This window comes from Haliotis rufescens, unplaced genomic scaffold (assembly GCF_023055435.1).
Source record: "Haliotis rufescens isolate VD_foot unplaced genomic scaffold, xgHalRufe1.0.p SCAF_11, whole genome shotgun sequence".
Taxonomy (NCBI): domain Eukaryota; kingdom Metazoa; phylum Mollusca; class Gastropoda; order Lepetellida; family Haliotidae; genus Haliotis; species Haliotis rufescens.
Window position 1 is genome coordinate 14,843,543 of NW_025963791.1, and position 21,313 is coordinate 14,864,855.

Below are 21,313 nucleotides of genomic sequence, written 5' to 3' on the forward strand. Positions count from 1 at the left end.
CCATGTCATACCAAAAGACATTAAAAGATGGAACTTGATGTTTACCTGCCTAGCACTCGGCATTAAGGGGTGAAAACAAGGACTGGTAGGCTCGGAGTCAGTATACAGTGTTAAACTGTGGCATGGTATCTCAGTGGGCCAGCACAATATTGCAGGCATACTGCTAAAAGTGGTGGGTGTAAAACCATACTCACTCACTCCTATGCTTTTAACAAACACATATCACAGTCAGTCTGTTTCTTTGTGGAATGCAAACAATTAATCTACTACCATAGTAAGCAATAACAAGGAATCATGAATGAGACAGCATTACATACCACAACTGTGGTAGTGGAGACTCTAGCAGCCTCTTGTGTTGGGTTGTCTTGAGCCTGTACACCAAATGTGATTCGTCTTGGTGCAGTTGGAGATTGGTCAAACTCAGCAGTGGTGAAGATAATGCCCTCAGTTGTTGTGACCCCGAAGGGTGGAATAGTCTGCTGTGACATGTCCCGGCTGTAGGTCACCATACCATTAGGACCTATATCCTTATCAGTAGCCTGAAAACAAACAATTAACACTTTGTTCATAAACATCTAAAACTTAAAGTCAAAACCTTATTTTTCAATTGTTATACACTTTGACCAAAAGAATACTAGATTAAAAAACCTTAATGCAATATTTTATAACATAAATGCATGTTGTAGAAAATATCCTGGTGGATTATTCATTTATTATTCTAATCACACTTACATTGATTCTGAGAACTTGTTCATCAGGTTTAGCCTGGATAGAGATGGCTCCATAGTATTGGTCCTTATTGTAGCCACTTATCGGGACATCTTGGTACTTGAAAATTGGATTATTGTCATTGACATCAGTGACTATCAAGATAATATCTGCGACTCTCCAGGAATCTGCATTGCAACACAAAAAGAAGAATTACAAAATAAGAAATTCATAACAAAAAGATGTCTGGGTTTAAAAGGATATACACTAAACATACTGAATGTACATACATTCAGATATCACATACTAAAATGTACATGACCCGTCGATGATAGTAAAAAAAACCTGCTATTTTTGACAATCGTCTTCATGCATGTAAAGCAAAACTCTCTTCCCAGTTGGCAATTCCTGTAGGCATTATGTGTCTGTTATACATAATCAAGCGATGAAAAGTCATCAACAAAATGTGTACACACAGATTAGAAACCACTAGCAGATAAGATAGACACAATTTTTATGGATAACAACTTCTATAATACTGTGAAAAGCAATGTTTTGGTATAGATCCTTATACCGTTGTCAAGCTAGGTCCTTGACAACGGTATAAGGATCTATACCGAAACGTCGCTTTTCACAGTATTAAAGAAGTTGTTATCCATAAAAAATTGTGTCTATCTTGTCATCCGTCAACTTCTAAGTAATGCCTATCAAACAATTTTTTCACTAGCAGATAGCACCCTTTTGAGCAAATTTATATATTTCATTCTGAACATTTGCATGTCTGACAAAATCCTCTTGTATGAACATGGTGTGTCTAATGCATAATCCATAGTAAACATAAAGATTGAGATGAAAAACAATATTCAGGTTTGGAAATTTCCGTGTTGTACCCAGTATTTGATACCTTCAAACTATAATTTGGACCTGATGACATATTGTCGATACTGAAGTTATTGTGTGTTTTCTGTCAACTTAATTCCAGTAAGATAGGGAAGCCTAAGACCCAACAGTGGAGAGGGTGAGCTGATATGTATACTCACTGTAGGTCTGCACAGCTGCATTGTCAGTACCAATAGCTCGTTTGTTTCTGCTTGGACTTGGTGTGACTCTCACTCTCAGCTTATAGATGTCTCTCTGTTCCCTGTCCAGATTCCTCATCAACACTAAGTAGCAGTTCTTCTTATCAGTATCTGGCTGTGTAGTGAATAAACCTAGCAAAAAACATGCATCATTTAAAATCTTGATTTTCTCATAGGAATTTGTAAAATAAATTGATTTATCATACAATGGGTAGGTTTCTCGGCAGGATAAAGCCAACGGATAAAAACGATATCCGTTGGGGTCATATGCGGATAGAGATGCAAATTTCAAAGGTCAAGTAGGGACTACTTTCACTGTTTATAAACAAACATGGCGTCACCCTTGTCATTCGGCGATCGAGTCGGTATGAACCATCGGGAATTTGGATAAACAACAGGGATAATTGCTATCATTATCAAAAGAACAGTGACTCTAATATACTGAAAATCAGTGTCTATAAATGTTACGTAGCTAAGGCATTTTATAAGTTTTGGCAACTTTGGAGATATAAATTTCGCAAACAATTTTGCCGAGGCCTAGCCAAGGGGGATCAGTAGCCATATCTGTGCTTGTAGACCTCTGCGGCTTGTAACCTTCTCCACAAATTAAAATAGTTCGATTTGGCCGAAATATGTTTGAATTGTTACCGTGTTTCGTTTTGTCGCTGTGTGTACATCTGACTACACTTCTTAACGTTATGACAGGACAGACCGACTGTGAACAAGTTCTGACCGTGGCAGTGACGTCTCATAGACTAGGGTTAGAGTAGCTTCCCTTTGACAAGGGGCAGTTACTCTAGCGGACAGACCAATGGATTGCGGCGAAAGGCATTTCAAAACAATTGTTGTTTTGCGTATATGTTGCTTCGCCACTGTATAAGAAACAGATTTCAGTTGGAACTATATTGGCTACTGTCACTGTCCGACTGACACATCACTTATACCCTGTGACGTAATAAATATTAATGCGCGCATTCCAGGAAAACTCGCAATGTTTCAGTAATGTTTGTGAGAGAGGGAAAGCGATTTTGAAGCACAGAATTAAAGAATGACATTATATGATAAAGAGGTTATCACGCTTGTGTGTTAAGGGATGGTAAATATCCTGTATTAGGAATAAACACTATGTATTTAGCTCGCCAAGGCTCGCTAAATACAATGTTTATTCCTAATGCAGGATATTTACCATCCCCAAACACACTCGCGTGATAACCTCTATTAATTTAGACATGCAGATTAGGCATGAACAATAATTACAAAAAATGCAGTAGCTTCATGCATGAAGTCATGTTCTCAACACCTTTAAAACAGCTATAATACTATCTCATGCTGAAGATTTATCAACCAGATAAGGTTCTTATTCAATTTTAACACAAATGATTATTACATAACTAAAACAAATTGTGAAACTTATTAAAATACAACTCACCAGAATCATGCAGAAAAAAGAAATATGTAAAGAACAGGTATACAGTTAACTATATTACTAGTTAATTTGTTATAGTTAAATTACATGAGAGGTTCAGATAGCATGCAGTATGATAGCTTAATAATAAACCCTTTACAAACACAAGGGTTTTGTAGTAAAATAAACAACACTTTCTTAACACATTGATTTCATGTAACAGGACAAAAATGTTTGTCAGAACATACCAGTCTCTACTTCATCACCACTAATGATGGAACACGTGACTTCATTGTTCTGCTGATTCACAACATCCAAGAACAGCACAGTCTTGTTCTGGACATTTTCAGGAATTTCTTGGCTAAAAAACAATAATAAAACCTATGTCAACAAGCCTTTCCTAATCAGCATGATCTTACCTACATGTGTATGCAATATTACTATTTAACACAGCTTATCATATGTACTTAAATCTTGCTCAAGTCTAATTGCCACAATGCAAATTCACAGAGGTGTTATCTATTCTACTGGTTTTATGTACTGTGAAAGAGCTACAATCTTGGCAACACAGGTTGAAATGAAACCCTCACAAACAAAACATCTCCAGTGTGTTGACTGCATAAAAATGTCCATATGTTTAATAAATCCTCACAAGCTACTGACTTGATCATCAGTCGAACAAGAGTTACTCACTAATATACAGGTTGAATGAAGCCAAGGTCTCCAAGAACCACATTAATTGGGGTGATGCTGACTGTCACGTTGATTTGCGAGTATTTCCGGTTCCAACTACGGTCAGTAGCCTCAATCAGAAACTGGAGAAAAGAACACATGCATAAACCATTTTATCTAAGGATCTTGACAGCAATATCTGAAACTCTTTAGTCATCATACAAGTGAGATCACTGGTCACTGTATAATATATACTCACGGTAAGTACGTAGTTTCCTTCGTTGTTATCATTGGTCAGTGGTTGATTAATGAAAATGTTGCCATCAGAAGCTACTCCAAAATATCGCACAATCGAAGATGGACCAATGATACGGTATTGTATTTCTGCATTTGGTGTCTGAAATTGAGAACATTTAAGCATGCAATAATGTAGTGAAGAAAGTAAAAGAATTGAAAGTCAATTAAATGTGCTGGGAACTGTACTGCAAGGTTAACATTACAAATATGTCTCTAATCCATAAAAATATTCAGAAGTTGTATGGAGACAAACGGAACAGGAAACTACTGTTTCTTCATTTTGAGTCATCATTTTTGTGAAAAAGGAGCTCTGCCTGATCAAAACAAAGTTCAATTGGTAGTCTTTAATAAAAGTCCATCCTTCGAATCTGTTTATGCACACCTTGCGCTTAATGTGCTGAATATGCTATACCTAAAATGATCATCAATCTAGATTTATTTAGTCCTTAACAGTAAAAATCCCCAAAATGGAATTACAAGTTTTCTCATTCATATTATCACATACAAGTTACAATAAATGTTATGGCTTTGCCGAGTTGTCTTCTATTTTGATGTAACCTATTTTTTACTTTCTCCCTTTTCTGACGGTCGATTTCATCCCGAAATATTATGAGAACATGAGTAAGGTCAGAGCTCACATGAGACTTAACTGTCAACAGAACCAGTAAAGAGAAAGAGTCTCTAAAGCTTAGATTTACATTATTATACATTGAAAAGAATGTTAAATACGTCTGAATTAAAAAATAAAAGAACTTATAGAAATCCAACTTCAGTTGGAAGAAAATACCAAATAATTTACCCAACTTAGCCTGCCAAGGAATCCTACATAAATCACTGTGTATACATCAATACTTACCAACTGATTCAATGGGACATCGGCATCAGCATCTGTGGCTGTTAAATTTGCGATGACTTTGCCTATGGCATCACGTTCACTGGCATTAGCAAAGATAAATGCTGTTGGGAACTGAGGTGCATACATGTTCCTTATGGTGTTGATGACAAGGGTGGTAGTGGCAGTTTTGGGTTTAGTGGCCCTATCTGTAACTTGTATGGTGAGCTGAAACAAAATATTTTATGCATTAAACCTAAAACCTCAAAGATGGTTGATGAAGTGAACAAAGAATTACATTTCATGAATCTAGAATCTAGAATCAAAATATTTTTTTTTTTTTTTTTTTTTTCTTACCTCAGTTCGGTTTGGTGAAATGTTATTAGCCAAAGGCTTTGCAAGGAGGATATCACCAGATGTAGGACTGATGATGAAGTAATCATTGGCACTGATAGGGCTCACGCCAGAAATAGAATAACGCAGCTGACCACCAAGTGTCTGAAAACAGTAACAAAAGTTAACACCAAACTATAATTTTTAGTGAGCATCTTATAGTGAGTTACATTATACAGCCTTGGACATTCATTTTTTAAGACTAATCCAGAGGACTAGTGGAAGCATTATGTCACTAATACTTGGAGTTTGTGGCTAGTCTTGCTTGCAAAAAGACAAAAAAAGTAGGAACAAACAATCTTTACATCAAGAAATCATGAATTTATAGCAACATAATGACAAACAGATATGGTCTGTGAAACATTGTTAAATTAACTTACAGAATCACTATCCGCATCAGTGGCTCTAATTGTAGTAATGACTGTCAGTATAGCTTTGTACTCGGACACATCCACACTATTATTGTGTGGATTGAACACAGGGCGATTGGGGTTTCTCACTATATTCACAGTGACAGTTGCAGTATCAGATCTAGGGGAGGATCGGCCATCACTAGCAACAACTCGGATCTGAAATTAGATCAATCCCCTTCAATACATATACATATGACAAAAGAAGATAATTCTTTAATAATGTTTTCCAGTTCTAACATCTTATATATACCACAGAATTAAGATGGTAAACATAATTTATAATTTATCATTTCTTTATAACACAAAGAGTGAGTTGGGTTTAAAGCTGCTCTGAACAGTATTCCAATTATATCATGCCATTATGATATGAGACAAATCCTAAATACAAGCTTTAAAGGTTAAGCACATTGCTGAAAACAATAGTAATATATTTTCAGGTAAATGTAATACATACAATATATCGATCCTGCAGGTCTTGAGTGAAAGGTCTGGCAACTGTGATGAGGCCAGTGGATGGCACAATATTGAAGTAATAGCTATCTGGTGGCTCCTGGAGGATGGTGTAGGTCACTGTGTCCTGAAAAGAAGAAATAATAATAATGTCCATGTTCTTACATCAAAGGAAGTGAATTATTCTCTAAACTGAATTTCATGATTAAAAAAACTCTCCTAAAAAGATGCTGTCAAACTGTAACTATTTGTGTTGAAGTTGTTGTCAAGAAAGACTCACCCCATCAGGATCTGCAGCATTAACATCTACTATGCTTGTGCCCTCACTGGTCACTTCAGGAACAGTTCTTTCGTACAAATTAGGATTGAAGACTGGTGCACTTGGATTGCGAGCAACGTTAACTGTCACTGTCACCGATGCAGTACGCCGTGGCGATCCACGGTCAATGGCCATAACATTAAACTGGTAAAAGAGAGGTAGGTGGATGAACACATGAATTCAGAACTGTTTCCAAGATACAATCATTAAATTGGAATTTTGTAAAGAACAGGCTCACCTGTTTCAGATACAATACATAGGTGGATTTTGATGTGTAATAAAAGGTACATTCAAGACATTTAGTCACTGTGATAATTTAGTAGCTCAACATGATCAGTGGACATTTCCATAGATGAGCTTGGTTCAGGTTTATTTTCAATCCAAGGAAGCCATCAAAGACTTAGGTTGTCTGTTAACACTTAATCAAAATATCAATAACTAATTACAGGATACAACTCCCTAAATTCACATCAAGTATAAAACATGGGCTGAAAATGATATTTTAACATTACATCATCATTCTATGAAATATATGAATTATTTCATAAGAATACTTTTGTTTGCCTTACCAGATATCTCTGGGTGTTACTGTCTTCGGACAATCTTGTAATCACAGACAATGCACCAGTGGTGGGGTTGACGAAGAAATAACCATAAGAATATGATGGTGTAACACCAGTTGTATCAATGGAGAAATCAAGAAGACCGTTGTCACCCTGAAAGCAAAATACAGTTTTAATCATCTGACTTGTGGAATTCAATACGTGTCGAGAGACTGTTTGTTACATTACTGTTTCTTCACTCACGGACTTTACATGACTTGTGTTCCAACTTACTGTGTCAGAATCTGTCGCATTTATCCTTCCAAACTCAACACCCAGTGCCTGATCCTCTGGCAGGTTAAACACCAGGTTTTGGTTAGGGAAAACAGGTGCATTTGGATTCCTCAAGACATTGACTCTCACAATGGCCGTAGTTGTTTCGGCCGTGTTGGACTGTCTGAAGGCTACAACTCTCAGCTGAAACAGAAACATGCCATGCCAACATCACCGTCACAAACAACATGAACATCATTGATATATTTTAACTTTTGTTTTAGCAGGTATCAGAACTGAAATATTCAAATGATAGAGCTTGTTCAACCCCACATTCCGGCGCAGTGATTACTTAGCATTACACCACTGCAACAAGCTAAGTCATCACTGCTTTTGGGTGTGCTTTACATATTGTTTTGCAGAATTATAAAGATATGCTACTACAACTGCAACAGTGAGGAGTACGACAATACATCTTTACACGTCAAAGTGACTGTATCGCTGGCTCTCCATAGGGCTTTGACGTCAACATGAGACTGTACAACCAATGTAAACAAAGGATAACCATGCAAATGGAAATAGTTTTTCATGTTTTGGGATATTTAATGAATAAAAGTAATATATGTTTGTCTAATTTTGTAGACACGTTGAAACAGATAAAAAACAGACATTTTGTTGAATGGACTGGACAAATTGTCACATCTCACTGGCCTGTGGCAGGGGTACTTGGTGGACCACATGGGACTCTGAGTGGGACAGTGGTTTAAACAGTGCACATACCCTGCAACTACCCTCAAACTATGTACATGTACTTACAGTGTAAACGGTGACCTTCTGTGTATCTTCAATAAGTGGCCTGCTGACAGTTATCTGCCCTGTTTGTCGGTTGATACTGAAGAAATTTGGCCCAAGACCATCTCCCCTCAACTCATACTGCAATACACTCTGTGCACAGAAAAGAAATAATATATATAACATATACATATTACAGAAACAATGTGAACAAGGTTTAAGAAATCATATCTAAGAAATGTAATATTATTAAAGATCAGTTGGGGCCCACACTTACCCCACTAATCGGATCTGTTGCTGTGATGGTGAAAATGCTGTCATTGACGGGTCGGTTTTCGTTGATATTGACTTCCACTTCACTGGGTGTGAAAGATGGCAGCCCCAACTTGGAGATTGTCAAAGTAACAGCAGCAGTGTCAGACAAAGGAGGGATACCAGCATCTGTAGCTTGGACATCAAACTGTAACACAACACAAACCCATGCAATACACCTAATAAACACCTAAACCAAACATCCCTCATATGATATATTACTATGGACCATTCAAATCAATGCATGAAATTTAAATGTAATTTGCAATTGAAAGTCCCAAGTAATTTTTAATGTTTTTGATGACACAACTGAAAACTGAGGCAAATGAAGATAGTTAACCTAAGCACAAAAGACAATACTTTCTGGTCCAGATAATTTTATACAAAGAAATTACAATGATAAAATTCCTACAATTGTTATTAGAAATATCCCAGCAGTGGACTGGTCATTTATCTGTACACCAGGCATACCTCTGCTTTATTCTTTATTCTTACACCTTATGTCTTCAAATTAAAACACATCATTCACACTATTCATTATCTTGAACCAACATTTGAATTAATTTCCACTTGAAAAAGATGGAACTATTTTGTACATTAATTGACAAGTGAATAACTTCAATTTTTTTCCGAAAACATGTGTCACCAGCGGAGTTCGAATCTGCATTGTTTGATTTGAAAACGTGTAATTATCAACCTCAGCTATGGTGGCACATGAAAGTATAATGTGTAATGAACTATAAAATATTTTCATAATTTTGTATAATGCTTAAAGGCCAAAATAATTTGTATATATTTTGTGTTAGAGCAGGTTACCCACAACAAGGTTTACATTTATAGCAATTAGATAAGCCTTTGGCGAGAGAAATCAAATCAGGTAATATATATATCCTTGTGCGGGGCCCTATATTTCCTATTATTCCCGTCAGCATGTATTGACAATGTGCAAGCGATTGATAAATACTAGTTTAGGAACCAAAGAAATTATGAAGAGCTGTGCACCATGCATTGTAAATGTCAGCTTGCAACGGAGCTTAGCTCACGTGCAACAGCGACAGAGAAGGCATTCCTCGTGCATCACGCAAGGGCGATTCACGCAGTATAAATACAGACAACAAAGAGTTCTGCTTTATGTTTCAAATATTTTCCACAACATAACATCTTGTCGAAGTATAAAAGTAGGGATGAGTTTTAAGTAGGGGAATATTCTGGTAACTCTCCATTCCTTAAAAATAATGGGCCTCTGCTCCATTATTTTTAAAGAATGGAGAGTTACTTGGACATTCCCCTCTACATAAAATCTAAAATTTTGAAGTATACATAAACTTAAATAATGAGAAAAAGCATACAAGTTGTAAAAGCTTTAGCTATTGAACAACAAGAGTACTTTGCATACCCTCCAGATAGCCTGGGTGATGCGGCGAAGGTCAATACGTGGAGAAATGGCACCGGTCACTTGGTTTATCTGGAATACCCGGTTGGCACCACTACTGAGGATGCTGTATCGTACTTGGCCATTGAGGGTAGTCTGAATATATAAAAAACAGTAATCAACAGGATCATAGGAATTGGTGGACAAAACTAAAAGGATATTCAGAATCTGAGGGCAATCATTTACAGGATCTTCAGAATCTGAGTGCAATCATTTACAGGATCTTCAGAATCTGAGGGCAATCATTTACAGGATCTTCAGAATCTGAGGGCAATCATTTACAGGATCTTCAGATCTGAGTGCAATCATTTACAGGATCTTCAGAATCTGAGGGCAATCATTTACAGGATCTTCAGAATCTGAGGGCAATCATTTACAGGATCTTCAGAATCTGAGGGCAATCATTTACAGGATCTTCAGAATCTGAGGGCAATCATTTACAGGATCTACAGAATCTGAGGGCAATCATTTACAGGATCTTCAGAATCTGAGGTAGAAATATTTACAGGATCTTCAGCATCTGAGGACAATAGTTTACAGGATCTTCAGAATCTGCCGACAATAACTAACAGGATGATCTGAATCTGAGTACAATAACTTACAGGATCATCAGAATCTGAGGCTGAGACAGTGAGGATAGTGTAGTTGAGAACAGGAGCCTCCTCGTCAACCACATTGTTGTAGGAATCCTCTCGCACAAACACTGGCGCCTGGTTGCGGGCTACTATGACAGTCACAGTTGCAGTGGAACTCCTAGGTGTGGAGCTTGTGTCTTGAGCAACCACATACAGCTGAAAAGGATTCATACACATTCATGATGATAAACAGTCAACAGTTATTGACAGAAAGAACTATAACATCCAGTTTAAAATAGGAAAGAAATGTTTCAGTGAAAACATTTCCAGACAGTGCTGCTATTCAATGTCTATCTATTATAGGAGCAATGATCTGACACTATTTAGGGACACTCTGGGATATGATGGCATCCACATTCTTTGGAACATAATACTGATATTATATAGCCTGTGCATGGGACTTACTATGTATCTGTTCTGTGTGGTAGGATCTTCAGACACACGCCTACTGACTGTGATCAGACCAGTGAAGGGGTGAACTGTGAAGTAGTCATTGGCAGCACGGCTTCCATCACTCAGGCTGAACATGATTTGATTCTCTGGGGCCTGTAACAGTCAAGGATATCATCGTCAACTCCGGACATAAAACCTGGTAGTTTTACATAGATAATTAGAAGGACTGAGAACATCATGTGATTAAACCTTGAAAACATCTCTGCTTCAAATCCATTATCCCAATTTTCTCAGGGGTATGTTTTACTCACCAATGGATCACTGTCAGTGGCAGTGACAGCAACAACGTTTGTTCCTTTAGGGTCATAGTCATTGAGGTTAGCTGTGTATTGAGTAGGTGAAAATCGTGGGCTGGCCAGATTGCGGTCAACTGTGATGGTTGCAGTAGTGTAAGACACTTCACCAGCATTACCAGAATCAAAACACTTCACTAGGAGCTGTAATGAGAAGTAAAAGCAAAAATTCATTTTGAATATTCAGAATAAAACATTTGTGGGGGAAAAAAAGAACATATTCCGATGAAAAAAATAACTTTTTAAAACACAGCTTACCACATAATTGACATCCGGTTGTAGGTTTTGAGTTAGGTTGGCCCGAACAGTGATGGCATGAGTAACATTGTTTAGCTCAAAGTAGGTTTGTCCAGGTTCATAGCCCTCAAGTTGGCAAACAACTGTTCCCTGTGTGTGAAAAATTCAAATAATGGAACAGTTACATATTACAAACAGTCACATGATAATAAACACTGTAGCGAAATAGGATTACTTAGAATGGAATTGAATTTGTGTGAATTTTACAGGAACATACTTTGAATCAACTAGATGAAAAAAACATTAGGCATCGTAAGTGCAAGTAGTTGAAATGCAAAACTATGACTGCATTCAGAACATACCACACGATCTGGGTCACTGACGGAGAGGGAGAGTACACGAGTTCCAACTGGCTGTGTGATTGGGATTCTCGTGTTATATGGACGATTGCTGAACACAGGGGGGCCGCTGTTCTTAGTCACTGTTATCCTCACAATAGCATCACCAGTTTTTCCACGACCATCGGAAACTTGCACTTGGAACTGTATTGAGCAAAGACAAATGTGAAGAGAAATATCTGGGCTATAACACAAACAGTGGAATATCCTGGTGTTATGAAGCCTGAACTGACAAACAACGGAGAATCTTGTCCCTGCAAGACAAAGTAATATAACATCCTATATACGTCATATATACTCACCACAAAAAGAAACGTGAACCATAGAAACAAATAGAGAAGTATGTACGTCAAGAAGAGATGTTTCCAATGTGTACCAATGAATGACAAAACTAGCAATCAGTCAAGTGTTACCACAGAGTGACTTTATTTTTATCATGATATGTTGCACGTGATTTCCAAACACTAATTTACACGCTAATCCTGCACAAGACAAATGACGGGATAAGTTCATGAGCATCGGTTCACACAACATACCAGTATGTTCATTTGTGCATCAAACCAATCTTATATCTCTTGAATGGGAGTAAGACTTCTTATATTACCCAACATGTATGGTATTCACATTTCTTTTGGCACTAAGTACATATGTAACTATAATTTTTCTAATGATTTCCTCACTAACGTGAAGCATTTCGTACATTATCTGTAATTACTTTGAACAAACCATTTTGATCAAAACCAAGCTTCCCAGCATCACAAAACAATGTGATGCAATGGTTTAGAAAATAGGAGGGCATGATGTTATGTATTTGTTTGTTGTCTACAGCCAAAGTCAAGTCATAGCACAGAGGCCTGTATGTAATTGAAATGGACCAGACAAACAAGTGTTTGATATTTAGAGCACATATATAACAAAATTAGGTTACTATGATACACGATCAATCAAATCATAGAGCCTGACCAACTGATTAAGTTAGCTGCCTCTCATAGGTTATTTGGGACCAATTTTATTCCGGAATCAACACTCTCTGAACAGTGACAAAAAGTAAAATGGATTCAAAGCTTAAGCTGGAGCTGCTAATAACATGATCCTACCTCAAATGATGTGCTGTCAGTAGATCTCAAATCTTTCAGCAGCACAACAACACCAGTTGTTGGGTTGACATAGAAAAAGCTCTTGTCAGTGTCACTACCTTGGTTGCTGAAGGTTACAGCATCCTAAAAAAAACACATACCAGACTGTAACATTTTCTTCTTAGATTGGCTTTTCATAAACTGAATTCTCAGATAGTCATCAACTAAAAATAAAACATACTGTAGACATTCCTTAATCTCCAAATTGAACTCACCCCATCCGAGTCCTGTCCCGAGAGTTGTAAGACTGTGTTGCCCAAGGGGAAGGTATCAGGAATGCTCCTTGTGTATGGGGTGTTGGTAAATACAGGGAAGGCAGGGTTGCGTCGGACGTTGATGGTGAGCACACCCTCTGCCTTATTGAGTGGCCAGGCCGTATCATAACACTGAACCCGTACCTACAAGAAACAAGAACTAAAAGATAAGCAGGTAGCCAAACGAGATGAAGTTGAGCAACCATTGCAAGGTGTTACCATGAATCTCATTTGCTCTAATTTTGTTATGTTTTGTTCAGGTAACCAACATGGAGTAATAATAACAGGTATAACCTTCCATATTGATTTAATATCTTGTTCCTCTTTAACTAATCATAATAATAGATTTCTTTCATACTTCTGGTGAAATGATTTCATGATCTTAGTCTACGTTTCAGTGAAATATGACCTAGCTTGTGATTGGACAGGACAAATTCACACAACCATGCCTTGACATGCCTTGTCTGTCGTTAGACAAGTGACGAACATATTGACATAGAAAGAATGACATATGACTGTACTTGTGGCAAACCAGAGAATCCTTACCTTGTATTCATCCCTGCTGACAGTATCAAGTTTTGGAGAGTTGTTGATCCTTACTTGTCCAGTAGCACCATCAAGAGTGAAGAAAGTGGATGAAGGCCAATCTCCAGTCATTTGGCATCGTACATTCCCCTATTAAACATAAAAATTAACATTTAAAGGAAAATAACTCAAATATTGCTTTAAAAAATGGTACTGATTAAAATCTCAGTATAACAATAAATGTGACAACTGACAACTTTAATGACTAGCTTTGTCAGTGTAGCTGCAATTTTGAAAATGTATTAATATGTATTTGCTTTTTCAACATTTTCAAATATTTCCACTACATTATGCCTGAATCAGAGGTGAGATGCGAAAAAGGAAGAATGGAATTGTAATACATGTAGTATAACTATATTGTGACAAAATGAAAAAGCTAACAGTCAACATACGTCTTGATCAGCATCAAATGGGTCCAAGGTATACACAAGGTCTGTAGGTTGTGCAGACTCCTCAATGGTTACTGATGCAGGCAGGTTACGGATTATAGGAATGGCTGTGTCACGTGGAACGTTCACTGTCACCAGTGTGGTACCGGTTCGAGCAGGATTTCCATTGTCTTTAGCAAGAATTGTGATCTGAAACAACACACATATACAAATTTCCTAAAATTAGCATCTGACTAAAGAATATGCATCATTGCAAAAATTTGATCGAGAGCATGGTTATATAGCCTATGATTTGTCCAAACTCACATCATATCTCGTTGTACGGTCAGTGTCGGCTGTCAAGTTCTTCTTGAGAGTCAGCAAACAAGTGCGGGAATCGACAGCAAAGAATTCTTGTGCTTTGGCAGTGCCACTGATCTCACAGGTTGTGACAGTCTGTAAAATTGTGAGGAAATAATATCAAGTATTATTCAGTGTCACATATTAGATGTCACTCTTAGGTCATACAATATCATCAACAAAGGCAATAACAAAGACAGACTCTACATACACTATCCCTGTCTGTGACATTGATTGGCCGAGACCAAGAGGTTGTGCTGGTTGTCTCTGGCAACTCCAGGGTAACACTGGGAGGGCTGAACTCAGGGCCAAATCCATTTCTGTTTACAGTGATGCGGACTGTAGAGGTGCTTCTCAGATCTGGGTACAAGGAATCATAACCAGCCACCAGGAGCTGTCAAGGGAAAAAATATCTTATCACAATTAACAAACATTTTTTAGGCTGGCATATTGAAAAAGCTTACAATTATTACCTTAATTGAAATTGGAAGGATAAGTAGGGAAAGTTCAATACAGTAGCTAGTTATCATTAAATGTTTTGTCTGATCATCTACATACCTTGTATTCACGGTTGCCGTCTGGTCGTAGATCACTGATAACAGTAACTCTACCAGTACGATTATTGACACCAAAGAATGTCGGTGCTGGGTATTCTCCAACAACCTCATACACCATGTTACCCTGAAGCAAAGTGAGAGAATAGTCATTGCAACTTCTGTCATCTAATTCTGAGAATATGTCGTACACATTCATCTCCATAGAGGCAGGCACACTAATATTGATAATATTGATTGATTTACTGAAATTAAATAGAAACATTGAGAGGGATCATAAACTCACCGGTGGAGTCTTTGTAGCTTGTACATCAACAACAAATGTACTGATAGGGTTCTTCTCATCAACCGTGGCAAAATACTCATTCTGTGTAAACTGGGGGAACTGGATTGAGCCGACAGTGACTTGAAGTGTTGTAGTATCTACATTGGCAGTCGGGAAGCCATTGTCTGTTACTTGGATGCTACACTGAAACAGTGATTGAATCATTGGTAGACATTTCTAATGATCGGCACATAGCAGCATCACATGTTCAAGGAATTATGTGTCTTAAAGTTGCAAAGCCAATAAAGTTATTTCAGAGCGTTTCACTCAACTATCCCTATATGTGATAACAACGATTGTCCAGGGCTGACACCTATTCATACGTGTTATTAATGTTCTGATAATAGTTGTTATCACATTGGGAAATTCTTATCAAAATCTTCCTCACAAATTATTTCATCATTTTATATTTGACTATGCCTGCAGTAGAGGCAGTCAATCTTTCAAGACATTTCATTGAACACTCTATCTATGTCTGTGTGGAATGCTTGCTGTGTGATACAGAATGTTCTGATACAGAGTGAGTGAGTGACTGAGTTTAGTTAACACCGCTTTGAGGTGAGTCGAAGGTGAAATGGAGTTTAACGTCGCGTTCAAGATTATTGCACTTATACAGCGGTGTGTGTGTGTGTGTGTTAGTGTGTGTGTGTTAGTGTGTGTGTGTGTTAGTGTGTGTGTGTGTTAGTGTGTGTGTGTGTTAGTGTGTGTTAGTGTGTGTTAGTGTGTGTTAGTGTGTGTGTGTGTGTGTGTGTGTGTGTGTGTGTGTGTGTGTGTGTGTGTGTGTGTGTGTGTGTGTGTGTGTGTGTGTGTGTGTGCAGTGTACCACCGAAACCAGCCTTTGTTTTAGCCCCTAATACCAAATGCCAGGCAGGGTTACAACAAGCACCATCTTTTAACGTCTATTGGTATGACACTAAACAACAGAGTCATTCCAACACTGCTTTGAAAAGTGAGAGGAAAGCTTAACATGGTAGGAAATCTCGAAGTGATGCAGGTCTTAGAGGATTACTACTTTGGTGAAATCTACGAATATGGTAGACAAATGATAATCTGTTGAATCTAGGATCAAACCCATGTTTATCGATAGCACAAAGGGATGCAATTCGGCATTGCTAATTGCAGAGCTTTTGATGTGTCCCTTAGTGAGAAGAATGCAGTGAATGCAGGGCTGACATATACTTATTGGATTTTCTATCTCAACTTAATTTCAGAATGAGACTATGCTTCATGGAGCACTCACGGTGAAACTGGGAGTAGTGGCCACACGTAGGTTCTTGCTGAGGAGGACCACGCCAGTGTCAGGATTCATGTAGAAGGTTTCCTGGCATCGTGCATCTCCAGTGATGGTGAAAGTCAACTTGTCCTGAACACAATCATACACATATGTTACATGAGTGCATGAACGCAAGCATTACAAAAGAATATACTTATATAAAACTGAAACCAACTCATTACACGTTGACTGGTTCTTACATTTTGGTCTGCATCCTGTGCACTGACTAGATTAGTAACAGTGGTACCAAGACCTGCGTTGTCCTGAATGGTGGAGACATATGGTCCTCCGATAAACAATGGAGATGATGGATTCCTTGTCACAGTGATCACCAATGTACTCTCAACCCAGAATGTAGGAAACTCAGAGTCATAGGCTCGAACACGAAGCTGAAAAAGAAAGATATTTGGGAACTCAGTCAATGCAACAGAATACACATGTACACTCTGTTACCTTAAAAACATGGTTCATTAGTCAATTACTTTTACCAAATTTTATAGCAAATCATGAACACTGACAGGTTTCCACTAGTATGGGTGCCTTATTCATGTGGGTGATGTCTCAGAATCAAGACTTATCAATTCAACTCTTTAACAGTGACAAAGTGCTGCTCACAGTGTATTGTGCATCACGCCCTGAGCGGAGGTCCCTGCGAATTGACACAATGCCAGTTGTCTGGTTGACGGCAAAGAAGTATGGGGCTAGACCCTCTCCTTGGACTTCATAAACCATGGTTCCCTGAAAACAAAAGTACTTCATATCACAATGCGCCCTGTCATTCAACAGCTAGTTTGTCAGCAGAATTTCAATACTGAATCTTACACACACTCAATCAACCTTGATTAATCTTTCATAAATAAGGTAACCACAATCATTGAAATACATCCATTTGGACCTTATTAGTTTCGTGTATCTATTATGTATCTGGCTATTGTATAATAATGGCTTACTCATCAAGTAGAAATATACGTACAGCAATATTAGCTTTGCTGGCGGACAAAGTATATATGTTGGTAGTGACTGGACGATCTTCTCGAACAGTTGTGTCGAATCTGTTGCTGCCAAAGGATGGCCTTTGGATGCCAGTGATGATAATATTGACATTCACATTAGAGCTCTTTGCAGGACGGCCACTGTCTGTAGCCCTCACATTCATCTAGAAAACATGCAAGAAAGAAATAGCTGTGAAACATTGCCACGTGCTGTTTTTCTTCCAATGACTCATGATACAAGAAATGACATGAATTTACTAGTAGAAATATACAAACACAATGGGTTAATTATCTTTGATCGAAGTTTGCTATAGAGACAGGCAACCATACTGATCCTACCGTGTATGTGCGTCCTCCTAAGCCCAGGAGTTGCCTTCGAGGGTAGATAACTCCAGTTTCCCTCACAATATAGAAGTAGGACAGGCCATCCGCACCATTCAGATCAGATGTCAGTTGATAAATGACAGTATCCTAACAACAAAAATTATTGCCATTAACAATCATTAAGGAGCAAGAAGAATCAATTCATGTACACGTACATAATAAAAGGAACCTTGATTACTTACCCTGTCCTGATCAGTTGCATTTATATTAATGACAGGCACTGCCAACTGGTGAGTCTCCAGTATGGTGTTTGTGTAGGTCGACTGCGAGAACTGCGGACTGTTGGCGTTACGCACTACGTTGATCTGCACAGTTTCAGTCACACGGACATCAGGCACCTGGCTGTCATACACAGTTATTTGAAGCTGAAATACAAAAAGAAAGAAACTTGAAACTACACAGTCTATAGTTGAGTCCTAGGAATAATGAAATGGAAATCGTGCTTTCAATGCTTCATGCTTATCACAAAATATTGTAGGAGTGAGTGAGTGAGTATGGTTTTACGCCACTTTTAGCAATATCAAATCCTCTGATGTTGGAATCTGTTTGTCTGTTAACTTTCCTTAACCTTATATAAAACTATTGTTAGGTTACCATCAACAGCTGGAGGCTATTTGGTGAAATTTGTGTACATAAAATAATGAACCTATGAGAAAATGTACTGGTAAATAAAAGCAACAACTTAAATATTTAGATTCAAATCATTGAGTTTTCAAGTAAATTTTGTTCCCAAAAGATCGGAACACATTGGCTTCATGCTCCACTTTCATAAACAGGCATGATACACAACCCTGTGCATATACTGCCTACCTGTATACTGCCTATGGGATCAACTGAAATGTAGCAGACTGCTCGACATACTTACAGTGTAAGAATCACGTCCTAAACCATCATTCTTCAGATCCTGTGTAATGTTGATTCTGCCATCGTTTCTGTTGACACCAAAGAAGGTCTGTGCAGGGTAGATACCTGTGGCTTCATACACAAGGGAGCCCTGGAGAAAACAACAATGTATAAGCAATTAAAAAATGTGAACTTATCAGAAAAATTTGAAAATACATATCTTTGACATTAACCATATTGGAATTCTGAACTACATTGTGGCTGTTCACCTTCAGATCTGGATCTCTTGCTGTTACACCACTGTAGATGATTGTTCCCAAAGAGCCAGTTTCTGACACTCCACTAGCAACGTAGGGGGTTCCAAGGAACTCTGGCGGGAATTGATCCTTCTGAATGTTGATGATGACTTGGCTACGATCTTCCTGGGTCAGAATTGGTCTGTCAAATGCCCGCACTGGCAGCTGCAATAGCACATGATGAAAATAAAATATGTAATAATATAAATATGGAAGTACCACCATGCAATAAACAAAACCAAAGTATGTGATCCACAATTAAAACAAGTGCAACAGCAGTAATAGAATTAGGTTAATGTATCATATGCTTATTTTGAAATATTCATACCGTGAACTGCGTGGTGGGGATATTCTGCACAGAGCGTATGAGGAAGACATCTCCAGTTGCTCCATTAAGGAAGAAATAGCTGCCAGCATTTGTGGTGGCCTCAAGATTGTAGGTTACTCTGTCCTGAAAACATACATATGGTCTGTAATTTGTGTTTTTGTCATGTTATCAAATTTCATCATTATTAAACGGTCTGTGAGGAAATGATACTAGATTTATGGTAGTTTTCAATGCCATCATAAAGTTATAAGTTATTATATCTCCTCCTACCCCATCTGGATCTACAGCTGTGACCGTGGTGACAAGGGTTCCAACTTGCTTGTCTTCACTGATATTGATGACATAAGGGTTGAGGGTGAACTTGGGGGCATTGCTGTTGACATTCACCCCAATGGTGACTGTTTCAGTATTACGCACTGATGGGATCTCTGAATCGTAGACAGACACACGAAGCTGTAAGAAACAGAAATAACGTTTATTAGAAATAACAACTTCAAACTTCATGATTTATGAAGCTCTAATTTATGTATAGTTCTCATGATGATTTACCTGGGGCTGACAATGATAGACACCAGCAAGAACTGGACGATGAACCTGTAAGATGACTTACTGTGAACTGCCGGGTCTGAACAGTTGTGAGATTTGATCGGACAGAGATGACTCCAGTTGTTGAGTTGATCTTGAAATAGCTTGGAGCTGGGATGTCTCCAACGATTTCATAGACTAGCTGACCCTGCAAAATACCATACAGGAATAGATAATATGTGTAAGTAAGTAAAGACAGACTACAGTATCATTTCAGAACACTTTACATAACAAGCTTTTATTATACAAAACTCTGTGTATTTTAATGCCAGCATAAAACACCTACCCTTAGATTATCATCTATTGCATTGACATCAAAGATGACTGTGTCCACAGCGTTTGTCTCAGATGCACTAGCGAAGTATGGTGTGCCCACGAAGCGTGGTCGGGCATCCCTCACAACTTGTATAACAACTTGAGTATCAGACACCCTTGGTGGATCTCTCTGATCACTTGCACGAACTTGGAACTGTAACAGAAACAATGAAATGGAGGAATTCCACACTAAGATTGCTGCAAAGAAACAGGCAAAGTGAAGGCTGAGGCCAAAGTGAAACATTCCAAATGAAATGGAAATCGCTTTCCATTCATGTTGCCAGTACTTACCACATATTGGGACTGGGTGTTGAGAGACAAGGATCTCCTAACATAGATTTCACCAGTTCGATCATCGATGAAGAAGTATGTCTGAGCCTGATCATTAGGCAGAACCATACTGTACCGCACAGTGTCCTGCAACAAACAATGCACATCAGCATTACACAAGTTAGATACCTTTTGAGAAAAACAAAATCCGTTTTTGTCCACTTGTCCTTATAATGATATCATATTGCAAAACCCTTAATACTGGCAAATTTCTGCTGGTCCTTATGATACCTTAATTATTCAGAAGTTTGACAAGGAGTAGTGCCAATTTCTACCACTGTATCAAGGTAGTGAAGTAATATCTTTTCTGATCAAGAACCTTCCCTTGACAGAACAGGGTCAAGCCCTTCATACGAGAGTGCAATTTGAACTCTACTGATATAATTCTGACCAGCATCACAATCTGTTCGGTGTGCGTAACTATCACTGTTACTGAAGAGAAAAGAGAAA

The 21,313-nt window shown here is 38.1% G+C and overlaps 1 protein-coding gene across 4 annotated transcripts in view; it reads right to left on the reverse strand.

Annotated features, from left to right (window-relative positions):
* LOC124110627 overlaps nucleotides 1-21,313 on the reverse strand; it is a 120,236-nt gene that overhangs the window by 12,708 nt on the left and 86,215 nt on the right. For all 4 annotated transcript variants that reach the window (XM_048392282.1, XM_046469936.2, XM_048392284.1 and 1 more), the window contains 42 exons: nucleotides 20,825-20,950; nucleotides 20,505-20,687; nucleotides 20,244-20,366; nucleotides 19,904-20,086; nucleotides 19,634-19,756; nucleotides 19,279-19,470; nucleotides 19,032-19,160; nucleotides 18,349-18,531; nucleotides 18,122-18,253; nucleotides 17,764-17,946; nucleotides 17,406-17,528; nucleotides 16,991-17,179; nucleotides 16,758-16,880; nucleotides 15,479-15,661; nucleotides 15,197-15,319; nucleotides 14,850-15,032; nucleotides 14,606-14,734; nucleotides 14,303-14,488; nucleotides 13,872-14,000; nucleotides 13,287-13,469; nucleotides 13,033-13,155; nucleotides 11,900-12,079; nucleotides 11,559-11,687; nucleotides 11,259-11,444; nucleotides 10,960-11,100; nucleotides 10,522-10,710; nucleotides 9,884-10,015; nucleotides 8,453-8,635; nucleotides 8,200-8,328; nucleotides 7,405-7,587; nucleotides 7,138-7,284; nucleotides 6,530-6,712; nucleotides 6,254-6,376; nucleotides 5,767-5,955; nucleotides 5,351-5,491; nucleotides 5,018-5,221; nucleotides 4,124-4,261; nucleotides 3,886-4,007; nucleotides 3,441-3,553; nucleotides 1,749-1,919; nucleotides 733-896; nucleotides 318-539 (listed from right to left, as the gene is read on the reverse strand). In XM_048392282.1, the coding sequence (XP_048248239.1) occupies nucleotides 318-539; nucleotides 733-896; nucleotides 1,749-1,919; nucleotides 3,441-3,553; nucleotides 3,886-4,007; nucleotides 4,124-4,261; nucleotides 5,018-5,221; nucleotides 5,351-5,491; nucleotides 5,767-5,955; nucleotides 6,254-6,376; nucleotides 6,530-6,712; nucleotides 7,138-7,284; nucleotides 7,405-7,587; nucleotides 8,200-8,328; nucleotides 8,453-8,635; nucleotides 9,884-10,015; nucleotides 10,522-10,710; nucleotides 10,960-11,100; nucleotides 11,259-11,444; nucleotides 11,559-11,687; nucleotides 11,900-12,079; nucleotides 13,033-13,155; nucleotides 13,287-13,469; nucleotides 13,872-14,000; nucleotides 14,303-14,488; nucleotides 14,606-14,734; nucleotides 14,850-15,032; nucleotides 15,197-15,319; nucleotides 15,479-15,661; nucleotides 16,758-16,880; nucleotides 16,991-17,179; nucleotides 17,406-17,528; nucleotides 17,764-17,946; nucleotides 18,122-18,253; nucleotides 18,349-18,531; nucleotides 19,032-19,160; nucleotides 19,279-19,470; nucleotides 19,634-19,756; nucleotides 19,904-20,086; nucleotides 20,244-20,366; nucleotides 20,505-20,687; nucleotides 20,825-20,950 (6,600 nt within the window). The remainder of the gene's footprint in view (nucleotides 1-317; nucleotides 540-732; nucleotides 897-1,748; nucleotides 1,920-3,440; nucleotides 3,554-3,885; nucleotides 4,008-4,123; nucleotides 4,262-5,017; nucleotides 5,222-5,350; nucleotides 5,492-5,766; nucleotides 5,956-6,253; nucleotides 6,377-6,529; nucleotides 6,713-7,137; nucleotides 7,285-7,404; nucleotides 7,588-8,199; nucleotides 8,329-8,452; nucleotides 8,636-9,883; nucleotides 10,016-10,521; nucleotides 10,711-10,959; nucleotides 11,101-11,258; nucleotides 11,445-11,558; nucleotides 11,688-11,899; nucleotides 12,080-13,032; nucleotides 13,156-13,286; nucleotides 13,470-13,871; nucleotides 14,001-14,302; nucleotides 14,489-14,605; nucleotides 14,735-14,849; nucleotides 15,033-15,196; nucleotides 15,320-15,478; nucleotides 15,662-16,757; nucleotides 16,881-16,990; nucleotides 17,180-17,405; nucleotides 17,529-17,763; nucleotides 17,947-18,121; nucleotides 18,254-18,348; nucleotides 18,532-19,031; nucleotides 19,161-19,278; nucleotides 19,471-19,633; nucleotides 19,757-19,903; nucleotides 20,087-20,243; nucleotides 20,367-20,504; nucleotides 20,688-20,824; nucleotides 20,951-21,313) is intronic.